Raw genomic sequence first — 18,195 nt, forward strand, 5'->3', positions numbered from 1 at the left:
TCTTGGTTAGCTGTATTTTATCAATTTTTTTTTTATCATGAAGAGCTTATGTATGCTTTACCTTCTCAATCAATAATATTTGCATTTCTGGGAGTATTTAACCAATGCTTTTATATGTGAATAAGTATCTTTGATAATCAGTTTCCCATTAGAAGCCCATTTTGTCATCTGGCATTGGATGTTTCTATAGAAAACTGGGACTGTGATGGTTTTCCTCTTCTTGCAGGTAATTTGCTTTCTCTCTCCGTGATGTCAAGGGCTCTTCACAACTGAAATTTACCAGAATGTGACTTAGTATTAGTAATTCTGAATCTGCTTCTCTTGGAATGTTTTGTATTCTTTCTCTCTGCAGATTCTGATTTTTCTTTGTTGTAGGAAAGTTTTCACTTTGTTATAATTTTTTAAATCCATTTATACCTTAATATAAGGCAAAGCTTTTCAAAAATGATTTGCCAGAGATTTGTCTTACCTTATAAATTAATTCTTCCTTATAAGTTGTCTTATATTACAGAGTATGCTTTTAAAATTTTTTTAATACATTAAGTAGCAAAATGTTTTGAGGGAGAAGGCTTCAGTGAGTGTTACTTCTGGATACTTATAGAGTCCCCAGGCAGAATCAGTTTAAAAAAGGGGCATCAAAGGAGTTTGATATCAGTGTCATAATTGCAGATACTAGATGCCATTTTAACTAAGCCTTCTTAAAGTCACCGAAAAGGCAGTATGATTATGTTATGACAGTCATGCATATGATCTCATATGATGATTTTTTTTAAAGTCTCAATATTATGCATATGAGCATTTGTGGCATGGGAAAAAATTACAGTGACAGGATAGATTGAAAAATACTCTCAGATAACTTAAAAGAAAATGAAGATCAAGTATACTGGAAAAACTAATGAATCAATAAATGACGTTGATATTAAAGATATATGTGGAGAGTTTAGATAAAATTGTTTCATAACATGACAGTGGGAGAAAATAATATTTCTCTATATAGATGATTAAAAATGTATATATAATTAGATCAAAATTCTGAGTGTTATAATTAGGTACTTGTCTGTTTCATCTGTATAAGTTAAAATAGGCAAAAACTATATCTTATTGGGAAAATATTTGGACGTATGTGTATATGTGGTATATGTTTTTATTTTCTCTATTTCCAGTCTGTAATTTCATCTTCTAATTACTTTAATTTTTTGGCTTTATTTTCCTCTATTCTGTGTTTTTTTTTCTCTTAAGTTTGAGTTTTATTTTCTTACTGCTTCTAAAATGATTTTATATCTTTAATGAAAACTTCACCATCTCATTGGAGCCCTGGTGGCACAGTGGTTAAGAGCTCAGACTGCTAACCAGAAGCTCAGCAGTTTGAATCCACCAGGTACGCCATGGAAACCCTATGGGGCAGTTCCGCTCTGTCCTATAGGGTTCCTATGAGTCGGATTCAACTCAGTGCCAACAGACTTAGTTTTTTTTTTTCTTTTTGATGCCATCCTATTGGCGTACTATTTGTTCCCATTGCTGCTGTCAAAATCTAACTTCTCTATCCTCCTGAAGAAAGCTTTTCTTTGAGGCTAAGTTCAGATTGCTTTTGGCTGTAGGTAACAAAAATCTTACCAATATTGACCTAATTGAGATATTTACTTCACCTAACAAGAATTCTAAGAATAAGCATCCCTGTAACAATTCAGGACATGTGATAGCTCAGCAGTGTTAAGATCCTGGCTCTTTCTACTCTGCCATCCTTCGTGTGTTTCTCATCCTAACACTTTGCCCCTTATTCCAAGATGGCTTTCAGATGTCTGCAGAAAGAAGGAGGAAGTGGTGGCACTAGCAGCTCTTCTCTTGAATCTGTCCCTTTAGTTGAAAAGGCAAATAGTTTCTCAGAAACCACTCTTCAGATTTCTTCTGTGTCTCACTGTCCAAAACAGAGCAGATGACCAGCTCTAACTGTAGGAGACTTAAAAGTAGAAAATCTGGCTTTTCTTCAGTGTCTAAAATTAGAGACGGTAAAGGGAAGAGAGTGTTGGGAATGGCTGTTCAGTTAGTCATCAGTAGTTCACGCATTCCCATGTGGTTGTATGCCACATACTCATTACAGTTGTCTGTTAAACTCTGGGTCATTCCCTAACACACGTTGAGGCGTCATCTCTTGGCTTAGCCTTTCTGCCCCAACCTCAAGCAGTTTCTAGGTTGTTGTTGGTGGTTTTTGTTTTTTCGGAGAGTCTTTCTGCGTTAGCGTGTGAGTCCTTTGGTGATAGGCCTGATGTCTTATATTTCTGTATCCCTAACATCTTGTGCAACGTGCTTGGCAGAAAGTTGGTACTCAGATGTTTAAATAAGTGAAGGAAGGCAGAAGAGATGAATAATTCCCTCATGGAGAAGAGACTTTTCTGTTAACTTTTTATTTTAGGTAAGGATTTGTCCCAGAGGGTAAATGTTTTTTGTTTCCTAAGAAAACATTATAGAGTTCATGTACTAAAACTCAGACGTTTTACTTCTAGGATTGCTTCTCCATCCCGTTTTCAGGTCCTGTTTAATCTCTCTCTCTCCCTCGCTCACACATACACACACATGCATTTAATTTTTGTTTTTATCTCTTAATACTTTTGTTTTCTTTTGATACATGCACAGAGTACAAAATTCTAAAGTGGCAAACAATAAACAGTAAAAAGTTTGTATTTTATGCCTACCTTCAAGCCACCCATTTTCCTTTCCTGCAGTTAACCACTGTTACCACTATCTTGTGTTTTCCTCTAGAAATACTCTAAGCATTAAAAAGCATACGTAAATGATAGCATACTGTACGTAATTTCTGCTTTTTATACTATGTAAATGGTCACATATTTTTTATAGTGGGTTGTACTTTTTCTGCTTTTCTTTTGTGCATTGTTTTTCTCATGTCATAATATATTTGGATAATCTTTTCGTAACAGTCATACGGAGTCACACAGATTCTCAATTAGCCTGATCATGTAGGTTCCTAATCCATGGCACGTTAGAAGCAGTGTATCTAAAGGGGATAATGAGGAGTATGAATGACAAGACCACTACCACAGGTGCAAGAAATTTGTACTGCTAAAAATAAGGAAGGAAATAAAGGCCATGAATGCAGGTAGTAAAAGAAATGAGAAGTCGGAAGACTGGCCTTTTCGTTTCAATAGTCCCACGAGTCAATAGTGATTCAGCAGATGTTGGGTGTGATATCGGCTACTTTTCCTTTCTTGAGGGGGTGGAGAGAGAAGTGTTCTAGTCCTGTCTGCTCATGGGAAGAGGTATGGAAGTACTCTTCTCAGTGGACTGAAAGATAAAGGCGAATAGGGCAGCGTCACATATTAATGGTTGTTCATGCATTATATACAGCTGTAAAAAGGGAGTAAAATTAAAGACTGCCCTAAGAGAGTAGAAACTGTGTCTTACTCACTGTTGAATCTAGAGTTCATCATAACACCTATTATTGCACTTTTGTGATAAGTAATTAAAAAGTAATTAAGAGGATGAAAAAAGCTGAAAATAACCCATCTCTGAAAAATAGGTAGGAAAACATGATTTTCTACACATCTTTTAAACAAATGTATCTATCGAATGAAATCAAATATATCTGTTTGCATTTCTGTGCTCCAGGGATGTTTAGGTCAGTGTGGAACACATAGCTATCCAATTGAATGGTATATTCTTGGTAGAAAAATTATTAGTGATGGAGTGGCCTGTTAACGTAAGCCGTTGTGCAGTCTGTATGACCAGTATATCTTGACTTTGCAACCTAATTCTTTTGAGTATGGTTTTATTTGTTTGTTTGTTTAATGGCTACTTTTTAGTAAATGTTTAATTACTTTTAATTTAGCTATCCTCTTGATATACATTTTTAAAAGTGGAATGTAATTTTTATATTTTATAGAGAATGGCTCTCTCTACATAGTAATGGATTACTGTGAAGGAGGGGATCTGTTTAAACGAATAAATGCACAGAAAGGCATTTTGTTTCAAGAGGATCAAGTAAGTTATCATGTAGATTGACTTTTACTTTATAATAATATTGAGGAGTTCAAAATGAAACTCGTCCGAATTTATGTAAGATTTTATTTTTAAGCACAAATGCTAATTGTAATTAATTGTAATTATGAGGGCTTCTCAGTATCATGGAAAGTCTGGTGGTGTAGTGGTGAAGTGCTGTGGCTGCTAACCAAAAGGTCAGCAGTTCATATCCATCATGCGCTCCTTGGAAACTCTACGGGGCAGTTCTACTCTGTCCTATAGGGTCGCTGTGAGTCAGAATCGACTCAAGCGAGTTTTTTTCTTAAATCAGCATCATGGATACCCTGGTGGCATAGTGGTAAAGAGCTACAGCTGCTAACCAAAAGGTTGGCAGTTTGAATCTACCAGCTGCTTCTTGGAAACTCTTATGGGGCAGTTCTACTCTGTCCTGTAGGGTCGCCATGAGTTGGAATCGACTCAACGGCGACAGGTTTGGTTTGGTTTTGGTTATTAGTATCATACCCAATATTTTATTAGTCACATTAACTTTCACCTTAGTTCAGTTTCCCATCTCATTTCCAGTCTGTAATAATTCTGTTTTATGTGTAATATGCATTATGTCTTAATATGTTGTGTGAGGAGCCCTGGTTGAACAGTGGTTAAGCACTCAGGTGTTAACTGTAAGGTCAGTGGTTTGAACCCACCATCTGCTCCTTGGGAGAAAGATGTGGCAGTCTGCTTATGCAAAAATTTTCAGCCTTGGAAACACTATGGGGCAGTTCTACCCTGTCCAACAGGGTTGTTATGAGTTGGAATTGACTAGAGGGAAAGGGTTTCATATGTCGTATATCTGTATCTATAGCCTAATTACTACTTTAACCTGTTGGCTGTCGAGTCGAGTTGCGTCCGACTCATAGTGACCCTATAGGGTTTCCAAGACTGTAAATCTTTACGGAAGCAGACTGCTGCATCTTTCTCTTAGAGTGGCTGGTGGGTTGGAACTGCTGACCTTTTGGTTGGCACCCAAGTACTTTAACCACTACACCACTGCAGCCAGGCCATATCTTCCTAAAATGTGACTTTTGCCAGGCAACTCCAGCTCTAGAAGCCTTGCATTGGCAACTGCATTAAATTTAGTCTTCTCTGCTTGATTTCAAGGATCTCTAAAATATGGCCTACTCTACCTAAGCATCCTTATTTTTTTCTGTTATTCTCTAATGTACACTCCTTTTTCCGTTTATTTAGCAGCTGTTTATTGAGCTTGTACTTTGTGTTAGACACTGGGCACATGTACCTTTGTATATCTCACTCTCTTTCATGCATATTTATTCTAATTATTTATTTTATTTTGATAATGTGTTCCCCCAGCTCTCTGCTATTAATATTCTGCCTTTTTGTTGTTTTTTAAAAACATGGTTCAAGTCCCAACCTCTCTTTAAATTTTCTGTAACTACTCCAGTCTTCTGGACCTTTTCCTTCTCCAAATTCCTGTTTTATTTCTCACTGCCAGTCATTCTTAATTTTAATTGCATGCCTTTACATAGAGAAATGGGAGGCGGGGCGGTACTGTGGCTGGAAGTGTTGGATTTGTTTGTCTCCTTTAATTTTCATAACCCTATAAGTGGTGTAGTTTCTCTATTTAAAAGATAAATCTAAAAGAGGTTAAGTAACTTGCCCCAAATCACAAAGTGTTTGAACCTGCTTTTGTCTAACTACAAAGTTCTTAAAATTTTCTTTTTGCAAACATAAAATAAAAAGTTTAGAAATGAAAATCTTCTTTCCCCACCAGCCCATTCCAACAAACTGTTTTAGTTTGGTGTATTCTTCCAGCACTTCTTTTGCACAGTTTCACATGTACCTATAGAGAATCCAGACACATGCGTTAAAAAAAAGGTATATATATCATAATGTATCTTGCTTTTCTCACTTAAAAATGTATCTTGACCTTCTTCGCATTGTTAGTCTGTATAGATCAATTTGTGTTTTTTTCAATTAATAGCTGCATTAAATTCCATTTCAGGGAAACCTGTACTTTATGTATCCTCATACCTCATTTCCCTTCCCCTCCCCTCCCTAAATAGCAGTCATAGCAATGTGTTTAATGAATACATATATGCGTTTTTGCAGAATGGCTATGGTTGTTTTGTATACTTCTAAACGCCTGTATGTTGTACTGTATTTCATTCATTTTACTTTTTCCTTAAGTACTGTGCTTCCTGATCCATCTCTTTTGTGTGCATGTGTTGCTTCTGACTGCTCTGTAATGCTTCATAGTTGTCATCCAAGCCTACACTTAGCGTTGCTACATCATGCACCCTTAATTGTTCTGAATAATTTCACATTAGAATTGTTTCCCCAACTAGATTATAATTTACCATAAAGCAGGCATCACAGTTTTTAATTATGTCCCATCAGGCTGTTTAGCAAAAGCTAAGTCTGTGTTAGGTACCATGTTGGCACAGCTTATCAGTTGGTTGATGATACTGTACAGATGGGAACTTTCAGGTTCTTGGCAATAACTCATAAATATGATAAAGTGAGATCTCGAGTTATGTTTTAATTAAGTACTCCTGAGCGTAAAGTCAAATTTCTTAAGCTTTACTCGCCTCGTGTTTCTACGGTGAAGCCCACCGGAAGGCATGCAGAACTTAAAGTAAGAAGACTTGGATTGAGTCCTTGCTCTACTGCTTAGGAGCTTAGTGATTGTTAACAAGATACTTAACTGTCCGGAGACTGTTTCCTCGTTCATTGATAGGGATGTACCTACCATGTGGCCTGCTTCACTGTTGTGGTGAAGGTCAAATAGTAATGTATGTTAGTGTATAAAGTGCTATTTTTGTTAGCATCTTGTCATTGCTTGTGCTTATTTTCACTTCATTTGCTATTAAATGCAGTGACCTTCCACTGTAAAATACATGATACTGGTTCTACTGTAGGACAGAATATCCTCGTATATAGTAATTGTGTGTGTGGGTGTGTGTGTGCATGTATGTGTATATATCTTGTCATCCTAGAAATTGTTGTGAAGATCTATATTATATAATTTTATCCATCTTTGAGATTATCCATAGTAACTATAAAAATTTGGTTCTCTTTTTTTTTTAAGTTAACAGCATTTTTTCCTACTGTTTTCAATAACAAGTTTTATTAGCACAAATAAGGACATTATTTAATATACTTGAAATGAGACAAGGCCTTTAAAAAAAAAATCCTACTACTGGGCTTTGAAACAGAAAAACTTAGAGGATAGAGCCTAACTCCGTTTTAGGCTGTAAGTTAAGATCAGTTGAGATGGTTTTGTCCATTTCTAGAAGGGAAGTGGGGAACAGGAAGACCCACGAAACCAGGTCATTATCTAAATGCTCAGGGTGTTCTTTTCAGTGATACTTCCTCGTTTGGACAAAAATCTGCAAGTTAGTAAGGAACTTGACTAAATCGGTGACTTCCAGTCAGTAGACAACAATGAGATAAACTAAGTCCATTCCCCTAGACAATTCTTCAGTGGCCTTTGCCCTCATGTGTTATTGAAAAGATGGTCCATGGACTATTTTTACCTTATTTCCAAGATAGGAGTGAGGTAGAGATTGAGCCTTTTTACTTCCACATGGCCAACTCCAAAGTGTGTCTGTGTATGGTGGATGTGGGGAGAGAAAAAAAGCCACAGATACATTCCAAATTGCCAGGCTGATTTTTTTCCTCTTGTGATTTTTATTTATATTCATATTATAAATTATATTTTTAAATAATTGTAGAAAAAAGTATATGTAAAATAACAAAGAAAGTCATTCACAGCCATGCTACTATTAAATATAAATTATTGCCGTTTTCTTCTCTTGTCTTGAAGTTTCCTTCCATATTTATTCTGATTTATAAGAGATGCTTCAGTAGCATTCTCTTATACTTTAGAGTTAGAATTTGCCCTGCATATATTGAGTGCCATTTGTCTTGAGTCTCTGTTTCATGTTAAAAACCTGAAAAAACCATTGTCATCAAGTCTGTCCCCACTCAGCAACCCTGTAGGACATGTGTACATGTCTCCTTTCTAAATTACAATTGCTTGAAGTAGAAACATGTCTCACTCATTTCTGTATCTTCAGCACCTAACACAATATTTGACCAAAAATAATATTATTAAACTGGGAAATGATTGGCAGTTCTAATTGTCCACCAAAATTAAAATTGCCTGTGCCTGCCAAAATTTGAAACTCCCACCAACCTATGTTAGTCATGTCTACCAGAAAACCAAACCTGATTCCAATTCATGGTGACCCTATGAGACAGAGTAGCAGCCTTGCCCCACAGGGTTTCCAAGGCTGTAATCTTTACAGAAGCAGACTGCCACATCTTTTTCCCTCAGAGTGGCTGGTGGATTTGAACCGCCAACCTTCCGGTTAGCAGGTGAACGCTTTAACCACTGCACCACCAGAGCTCCTTCTATTTATGTTAGTGCTATACATTAAAAATAAATTATAACCTAAAAATATTTTAAAGAATTTCATAACATGGAGGAACCTGGAAGGCATTATGCTGAGTGAAATTAGTCAGAGGCAAAAGGACAAATATTGTATAAGACCACTATTATAAGATCTTGAGAAATAGTAAAAACTGAGAAGAACACATACTTTTGTGGTTACGGGGGGGGGGGGGGAGGGAGGGAGGGAGAGGGTTTTTTATTGATTAATCAGTGGATAAGAACTGCTTTAGGTGAAGGGAAGGACAACACTCAATACATGGAAGGTCAGCTCAGTTGGACTGGGCCAAAAGCAAAGAAGTTTCCGGGATAAAATGAATGCTTCAAAGGTCAGCGGAGCAAGGGCGGGGCTCTGGGGACCATGGTTTGCGGGGACTTCTAAGTCAATTGGCAAAATAATTCTATTATGAAAACATTCTGCATCCCACTTTGAAATGTGGCGTCTGGGGTCTTAAATGCTAACAAGCGGCCATCTAAGATGCATCAATTGGTCTCAACCCACCTGGAGCAAAGGAAAATGAAGAACACCAAGGTCACGCAACAACTAAGAGCCCAAGAGACAGAAAGGGCCACATGAACCAGAGACCTACATCATCCTGAGACCAGAAGAACTAGTTGGTGCCCAGCCACAACCGATGACTGCCCTGACAGGGAGCACAACAGAGAACTCCTGAGGGAGCAGGAGATCAGTGGGATGCAGACCCCAAATTCTCATAAAAAGACCATACTTAATGGTCTGACTGAGACTAGAGGAATCCCGGTGGCCATGGTCCCCAAACCTTCTGTTGGCCCAGGGCAGGAACCATCCCCGAAGACAACTCATCAGACATGAAAGGGACTGGTCAGTGGGTGGGAGAGAGATGCTGATAAAGAGTGAGCTAATTATATCAGGTGGACACTTGAGATTGTGTTGGCATCTCTTGTCTGGAGGGGGGATGGGAGGATAGAGAGAGAGGGAAGCTGGCAAAATTGTCACGAAAGGAGAGACTGAAAGGGCTGACTCAATAGGGGAGAGCAAGTGGGAGTACGGAGTAAGATGTATGTAAACTTATATGTGACAGACTGATTGGATTTGTAAACGTTCACTTGAAGCTTAATAAAAGTAAATAAAAAAAAAATATTTTAAAGAACTTATTCCCCTGAAACCCAGATATTCCTGCAACCTTTTAATGATCAAAGAAAGACTGCTTTGCTAAGAAATGTACATTTTAAAAGAAATGACAACTGTGATTTTTTACCTCCCCCCCAGATTTTGGACTGGTTTGTACAGATATGTTTGGCCCTGAAACATGTACACGATAGAAAAATTCTTCATCGAGACATAAAATCACAGGTATGCTTATTTTATCACTAATTACTAATAAATGTCTAAGGACATGGGGTCTGCATTGCCTTGGGCTGTGAAGTTTTGTTCTTTCTTTACTTTGCCACCTTCACTGTAATTCTGGAAACCCTCTGCAGCCACATCCTGTGGTAGGCCTTCTGATTACTTCCCGTGTCGTCTTCTTTCTTGGTTTACTGCCCCGTTATGATGGAACAAACCCAAAAAATGGGTGCGTGGAATATACTCCAAGATGCATTTTTTTTTTCTTTTTTAATTTTATTATGCTTTAGGGGGAAGTTTACAGCACAAATTAGTTTCTCATTCAGAAATTTATACACAAATCGTTTTGTGATATTGGTTGCAATCCCCACGGTTGTCAACACTCTCCCACTTTCCACCCTGGGTTCCCCATGTCTGTTCATCCAACTTTTCTGTCCCTTCCTGCCCTCTTGTCTTTGCTTTTGGGCAGGTGTTGCCCATTTGGTCTCGTATACTGGATTGAACTAAGAAGCACATTCCTCACGTGTATTATAGTCTGTTTTATAGGCCTTCGTGGACTTCAGCAGTGGCTTCAGCTCTGAGTTAGCAGGGTGTCCGAGGGCCATAGTCTTGGGGATTCCTCCAGTCTCTGTCAGACCAATATGTCTGGCCTTTTTTGTAAATTTGGATTTTGCTCTACATTTTTCTCCCACTGTGTCTAGGACCCTTAATTGTGATCCCTGTCAGAGCAGTTGGTCCCAGTAGCCAGGCACCATCTTCTGTGCTCAGGCTGGTGGAGGCTGCGGTTCAGGTGGTCTTTCCATCCTTTAGACTGATACTTTCCTTGTGTCTTTGGTTGTTTGCATTCACCTTTGTTCTATACGGGATGGTACCAGTAGATGTATCTATCTTGGCTGCTCATAGGCTTTTAAGACCCCAGACACTACTCACCAAAGTAGGATGTAGAACATTTTCTTTGAGCCAAGTTATGCCAGTTGACCTACATGTCCCTCGAGACCATGGTCCCCAGCCCTCAGCCCCAGTAATTCGTTCTCTCAAGGTGTTTGGATGTTTCTGAGAATCTTCGATGACTTTGCGTTGGTTGAATTGTTCTGACTTCCCCTACGTTATGTGTTGTCTTTCCCTTCACCAAAGTTAACACTCATCTACTATCTAGTTAGTGATTTCCTCTCTCCTCCCCGATAACCATCAAAGATTGTTTTTTTTCTGCGTGTAAATCTTTTCTTAAGTTTTTGTAACAGAGGTCTCATACAGTATTTCCTTTTGTGATTGACTTATTTTATTTAGCATAATGCCCTCCAGATTCATCCATGTTGTGAGATTTTTCTCGGTTTCATCATTGTTCTTTATCATTGCATAGTGTTCCATTGTGTATATGTACCATAATTTGTTTATCCATTCATCTGTTGATGGGCACTTAGGTTGTTTCCATTTTTTAGCTATTGTGAATAATGCTGCAATAAACATGGGTGTGTCCAAGATATATTTTTGGGGGGTTTTGCATGTCTGAAGGTGTCTTTTTTCCATTTTTTCACTTTAATGATAATTTGGATATAAACTTGTAGGTTAGACATTGCTTTTCTACAGGATTTTGAAGATGTTGGCTCATTTGTCTTCTGGATTCTTTTCTTCCTTTTTTAGGAATTTAAAGCCATTATGATTTCTTATTTTTGTCTCTAGTGTTGACTTGGTGAGGTTCAGTTATCATTGTACTGTGTACTTTTGATCTGAGGATGTATGTTTCCTCATTTCTGGAAAAAGTTCAGCTGTATTTTATCAAATGTTGCTTCTCTGTGTCTACCTTCATGGTCTTTTTCTGGATCTCCTTTTAGACATATTAGAACTTCTTGACCTATTCCTTCAAGGATCTCATTTGTTCTTTCATATTTTATCTCTTTGTCTCTCTGTTGCATTGTAGGTGAATTCCTCAACCTGACTTCTCATATACAAAATCCCTTTTCAACTTTGTGTAAATTAGTGTTTATCCCATCTGTTTACCCTTTTATTGTAATGACTACTTTTTCTCTCCAAGAGAAAATTTTTTTACATATTGCTTATGTTCTTATTTATGCTTGGTTTTTGCTTCATAATTTCTTGTTCTTTTTAAATGGCTATTCCTTCATTTATCTCTTTCTGTAATTTTAAAGTTTTTGTTGGGCTTTTTGTAAAACTAATTCTATCTGGAGTGAATTGTTCAGATTATTGATTTTATTGGCTGTTTTTGTTCACATTAAATTTCCTCCTGTGTTAGGGTTTTTTTTTTTTTTTTAAACACAGGTTCACCCTTAGAGGTTTCATGGCTGCCTCACTTGGGCCCTCTGGGTTCCTACAGTGGGGACTGCAGAGGGGGGTTAGTTTCTGGTGTCAGCACTATGTGTCTGTTTGTTTATTTACCTCCCTAGGCTTGCAGCTTTCTACAAAGCCGTGAGCCCAGGATGAGGAGTGGGAAGGAAAGGAACTATGATTGCTAACTCTATACCCCCGTCTTTCCTGCCCTGAACAGTACACGCCATCTAATCCTATTTTACTGCATCTAATTCCATCTCATCTAATTCCTGGCTTAAGTCTCCTCAGTGATATGGGGTTTCGTTTAGTTCTTGTTCCTTCGCAAACCCCTGGCTTCTACTGTATCATAGAGCTTTGGAGTTTTATATTTTGAATGGAAAATAGTTGGATAAATTATTGGAAAAATTTAAGACTAATTTGTTACATTTAGGCTAGTCAGGAATTTATACAGTTTTATTTTTAGGGGGAGGAGATCTAATTTCATTTTTTTAAAAAGCTATATGCAGATATAGTTCACATACCATAAAATTCACTCATTTAAAAAGTGCAGGTTAGTAATTTTTAGTATATCCCTGGAGCTGAGAAACCATCACCACTGTTGAATTCCAGAACATTTTCGTGATTCCAAAAAGAAAACCTGTATCCAGTAGCCGTAACCGTCCCATTTTCCCCACCCTGAGACCTTGGTAACCGCTACTCAACTTTTTATCTCTATGAATTAGCATATTCTGGACATTTTCTGTAAGTAAATGTGCCTTTGTCCATTTTTAAATTGGGTTCTTTGTCTTTCTGTTGTTGAATTGTAAGAGTTCTTTGTATATTCTGGATGCAAGTCTCTTGTCAGATATGTAATTTGCAAATATTTTCTCCCATTCTGTGAGTTTTTTTTTTTCTTTTCATTTTCTCAGTGGTGGCGTTGTTGCGCAGTTTTTAATTTTAATGAAGTCCAGTTTCTTTTTATTTTGTCATTTATGCTTTTGGTGACATATCTTAGAAGCATTGCCTAATCTGAGGGCACAAAGATTTACTCCTGTGTTATTTTCTAGAAGTTTTCTAAGCTTAATTCCTACATTTAGGTCTGATCCATTTTGAGTTAAGTTTTCTGTGTGGTACGAGATAGGGGTTTAAATTTGTTACTTGTGTGTGGGTATCTTTTGAACTGGATTCATTTTTATGAAAAAAGTTGTTGACTCAAAACTGAACTGTAACATACTTCTGTTTTGTTCTGTCTTTTACAGAACATATTTCTAACCAAAGATGGGACAGTACAACTTGGCGATTTTGGAATTGCTAGAGTTCTTAATAGGTAATATATCTATTATAAACTTTGCATAGATGTAATGGCTTCAGTTAAATTTTAATTCATGATAATGCATATCCGATCATTTTATAATATCTCCTCAGCTTCTGAAGCTTTTATAATAATTCTCTTTTTCTTCTAGCACTGTTGAGCTGGCTCGCACTTGCATAGGGACTCCATACTACCTGTCACCTGAAATCTGTGAAAATAAACCTTATAATAATAAAAGGTATTTAAAATGATATTCATTGTATGATGTGTTTGTCTTTAAAGCATTCTCTATTATACTGTATTTATTAACCTTCAGAATAGTATTGTAGCATCAATAATATACATATGCATATTACTATGTATAAATAAATATGTAAATGTAACTATATATACTATATATAATGTTTATGCATATGTAAGTACATATGTAAATGTATAAAAAACCAAAAACCAAACCCGTTGCCATCAAGTCGATTCCAACTCCTAGTGACCCTGTATGACAGAGTAGAACTGCCCCATATGGTTTCCAAGGAGTGCCTGGTGGAGTCGAACTGCCGACCTTTTGGTTAGCAGCTGTAGGTTTTAACCACTATGCTACCAGGGTTTCCATGTGAATGTATAACACATGTAAATATGTGTGTGTGTATATGTTTTAGTATATGGCAGGGGAAAGAAGGAACCATAGAATTGTGTTATTATTTAAGTCATAATTAAGCCCTGGTGGTGTAGTGGTTAAGAGCTCGGCTGCTAACCAAAAGCTTAGCTATTCTAATCCACCAGCCACTCTTTGGAAACCCTGTGAGACAGTTCTACTCTGTCCTATGGGATTGCTATGAGTCAGAATTGATTCGATAGCAATGGGTTTGTTTTTGTAAGTCGTTATTGGAAATTAAAGCACTTTCTTTAGTTTTTCTCTTTGTAATTGTGACTATATAAAAGCTAGCATTTATTGTATGCTCAGTATATTCAAGGCACTGTTTTGAATGCTCTGTTTTAAACCTTACATTAACCTTGTGAGATGCAGGTATTAACCATTCCTCCTTTCCTTATAAGGAAGCCATGTGTGGAAAGAGGTAGAGTTAACTTTCTTGAAGTCCCTAAGCCTAGTAAGTGGTGGAATCAGTGTCCAAACTAAGCAGTCTGACCCCCAGTCCCATATTCCTAATCATTCAAGTATGCTGTGGCTAACAGATTGTAATATGGGAGTAGTAAGAGGGATCTTGCCATTGAATTCCAGTTATCCTTTATCTCACTCGAATTGAAAAATCCAAAAAAAATTGGTCTTAATTTTGAAGGAACTCACATAAGCGGAAAGGAAGAAAGCAGTAATGTCAGTAGTGCATATATTCGTGGTTGCTGCCTCCTCCTCTTCTTTTTTTGAGGGTGGAGGAAGAGGTGTATTTCAAACCTGAGAAGCACAGGCCGAGGATATGATTCTAGCAATGTATTGTTTTAATCAATTTTGATTACAGTGCAAAGATCAGTGTAGTTCATGGGATTTATCACTAGTGAATATCCTAAAGGATAGCAGCATTTCCTTTGAGCTAGTGTAATTTTACATTTTAATGATATTTTTGTGTCTCTTATGGATAAGTCAACTTTAAAAATATCAGGCTTTAAGGTTTATTTATCCTTTGGGGAATTTTAGATACAATTAATTTGGGGGTAAAGTGTTTTGAAAAAGGAAATGGGGGAAAAAATGTAATGGGTGAGCATCACTGATTATACTGATTAAAATGCATATTTTCCAAATGCAAGATTTTAAAATGTTATTAGGGTCATTAGTTTAATGTTTATGTTATCCTATGTAGTTTGTAACACGTACAGATTACTGAAAAAACCAATAAAACCAAACCCCTTGCCGCTGAGTCAATTCCAACTCACAGCAACCCTGCAGGACAGAGTAGAACTACCCCGTAGAGTTTCCAGGGAGCACCTGGTGGATTTGAACTGCTGACCTTTTGGTTAGCAGCCACAGCTCTTAACCACGGTGCCACCAGGGTTTCCAGTTACTGAGTAGCTTAATTATATTTAAAAAAATTTTTCCAGTTGAACTTCAAAGTTATATTTTTGGGGTTACAAAGTTTATATGTTTAGATCGTAAGAGTTTAGATGAAAGGAACCTTAGGATTTCAAGAATGGGTTTTAGTCTTTTCAAAAAGTTTGACTTTGAGGAGTCGTAGTGCTTGCTTTCTTTGACTTCTGAGGAACCATAGCTCTGAACTCTGATGAGTCTTTTTTTTCCTTAAAATAGAAGTAGCTTTATTATTTTTTCTGATTATAAAAATACTTATTTTAAAATATAAGGGAGAGGAGAAGAGACCTTGTATAAAGAAGGTAAAGTAAATAAGTTTTTAAAGTAGGGTTAAATTAATATATTTACTCTTTCATAATATTTCAGTTGCTATCACAGGTTTATTTCATGCCAGTTTTAGTAAATTGCTGTTCATGTACCTTAAAGCATATTTTTCTAATATGATTTTTTAAATATATGGCATTATGAAAATTGAATAAAGCTGTTTGACTTTTGCTAAATAAAAATTAAGCTTCTTTAATGAAACTTTAAAATAATTGCTTGACCAACCATCATTTTTCTAATGTGGAACAGCTGCTTTTGTTATTTGGTTGTGGTCCAGATTTTGAGTTTTAAAGGAAATGTTATATAGAATGCGTATTTTTTCCCAAGCATTTTCGTGTTGCTTTTAGTTTCTTTTAAATTAAAAAAACATTAAAAAGTAAATTCTGATACTTAGGAAATTTCTCGTTTTTCTCTTCTTTAGTGACATTTGGGCTTTGGGGTGTGTCCTTTATGAGATGTGTACACTTAAACATGCAGTAAGTATAAGTTTCTGAAGTATTAGAAAATTACTTATATCCAAAAGTATCTATAATATTTTTATTATTTTTAATTATATGTCATCTTTCAGATAACCCTCTAGTATGATAAATTCTTCTAAGGTAGCTTTTAAATTTCTCCTTTCTTTTCTAAAGCCTGAACTTAAAATGATTTTCCGTTAACATATGTGCATGTGTCATATATACATGTTATGTTTGTTATTATTATGCATATTTCATATTTTTTCCATAAAATTATTTCTAAAGGCAGGTTTAGAAAGTTAAATCTCCTTAAAGTTAAATTCATCTACTATGAATTTTTAAGTTTTAGTTTGGAAATTTTATTAGTTTCATTTTGGCAAATTCTGTGAAAACATCCAAATTATTTGAGTTTGGAATTGAAATTATTTAAGTAAGTTCGTCCAACATATTCACTGAGGGATTTTGTCATTTTAAACACTCTCTAATTCAGAGGAATTAAAATTTTCACTTTTGAAGTTATTTGAGGTAGCATATTAACACATCAAGGAGTGAGAATTTTTGTTCTCAGTAAGTTGAGTCTAAATTCTGCTTAAAAATGTGCTTCTCCGCTGGTTAAAACAATATTTTCATTACAGAAAATTTTAGAAAATACATAAAAATATGAAGAAGTGAATAAAAGCTGAACAGTTCTTCTAACCAAATGACTCCTTGCAATATTTTGTTGTTTTCTTCTAGGCTTTATTTAGGCTTGTTTATAGAATATTTTTTTTTCCAAAAGTTTGATTAGACCGTATAAACAGTTATATAGCCTTTCTTTTATTGCTGTCTCCTTAAAGTTAAATTCATCTACTGTGAATTTTTAAGTTTTAGTTTGGAAATTTTATTAGTTTCATTTTGGCAAATTCTGTGACAACATCCAAATTATTGGAGTGTTTTTTATAAGTATTTTTTCTTGTCATGCTTGTTAATGGTTGTATACTCTTCTACCGTATTCCTTGGATTTTATTTTTCTTCCTTAAGTATAAAAAAACATACAGACTGCCAAAGTGATGTGGGGTGGTGGTTATTAGAAATGTCTTTGAAGGACTTGGTCAGGTTTTCTGTGACGGTTGTTTTAGGTCTAAACCAGCGTACCCTTTTTGTTTTTTCCCCCATCTTCTGACCTACATTGTTCTGTCACCATTGCTTCTGTGTTTTGGAATTGTCTACTCTTACTTAAATGGTCAGGTTAAATGATATACTTCAGCACTCTTTATTTATAAGAGCTTGTCCACTGAGAGATAAATGAAAATTCACTGGAGTCAAAGAATAAAGAACCAGATGTTTTTGCATTTAGAATTCCTTTTTAGCTGCCTAGATACTTCTAGAAGATCGAATTGTACACAGATTTTTATAAATTGTAGTTACATAATTAAAATGTGCTAGGAAGAGCTTACCACTTAACAGAACTCTTATAATCTATATAACCACTTTTATAATCGATCTAATTTAAAGCATGCTTTGCCTTCTTAATGTAGTACTCAACTGTTTAAACCGTTTTAGCAAAACAGTCAAAAACTTAATTTTACTTTCTTTCAAAATGAAATCATTAGATTTTAAACTGCCTCACCTCTGTTTTCTTTTGATTTCAGTTATAGTTTATATTGGGTTTCATCCTAAAATACATATTCCAGTAGATGTAGCTTGTATTCCCCCTCAGGATATTTGCCACCTTGCTGATTACATGGCTTTTAGGAGCATAACACACACAAGATAATAATAACGAACAGAGGAAAGTAATACAGAGAATTACTGTTTTTATGTATTGTATTTCCCCCAGTACTTTTAGTTCTGTAGTTAATTTCTTGTTTTAGTTATTACACCAGGGGCATTTTATTTTATGAAGACTGATACTCTCTTTGGAATATGTTAATAGATAACCAAGTGAACCTTGCTCTAGAGAACATATTGTGATTAAAATATTGGAAGAGGATTATATTGACAGGAAAAGAACTAGTTCTCTTTGCTCTCAATTTATGTATGTTTCATGTATGT

General features: G+C 36.0%; 1 protein-coding gene across 13 annotated transcripts in view; it reads left to right on the plus strand.

Annotated features, from left to right (window-relative positions):
- Nucleotides 1-18,195, plus strand: part of NEK1 (NIMA related kinase 1) — a 200,528-nt gene that overhangs the window by 15,856 nt on the left and 166,477 nt on the right. For all 13 annotated transcript variants that reach the window (XR_010318796.1, XR_010318794.1, XR_010318801.1 and 10 more), the window contains exons 5-9: nucleotides 3,896-3,993; nucleotides 9,693-9,776; nucleotides 13,292-13,359; nucleotides 13,496-13,582; nucleotides 16,125-16,179. Coding sequence is in view for 5 of the 13 variants with exons in the window: in XM_064273582.1 (XP_064129652.1) it covers nucleotides 3,896-3,993; nucleotides 9,693-9,776; nucleotides 13,292-13,359; nucleotides 13,496-13,582; nucleotides 16,125-16,179 (392 nt within the window). In the remaining 8 variants the exon portion in view is untranslated. The remainder of the gene's footprint in view (nucleotides 1-3,895; nucleotides 3,994-9,692; nucleotides 9,777-13,291; nucleotides 13,360-13,495; nucleotides 13,583-16,124; nucleotides 16,180-18,195) is intronic.

This window comes from Loxodonta africana, chromosome 21, assembly GCF_030014295.1.
Source record: "Loxodonta africana isolate mLoxAfr1 chromosome 21, mLoxAfr1.hap2, whole genome shotgun sequence".
Lineage (NCBI taxonomy): Eukaryota > Metazoa > Chordata > Mammalia > Proboscidea > Elephantidae > Loxodonta > Loxodonta africana.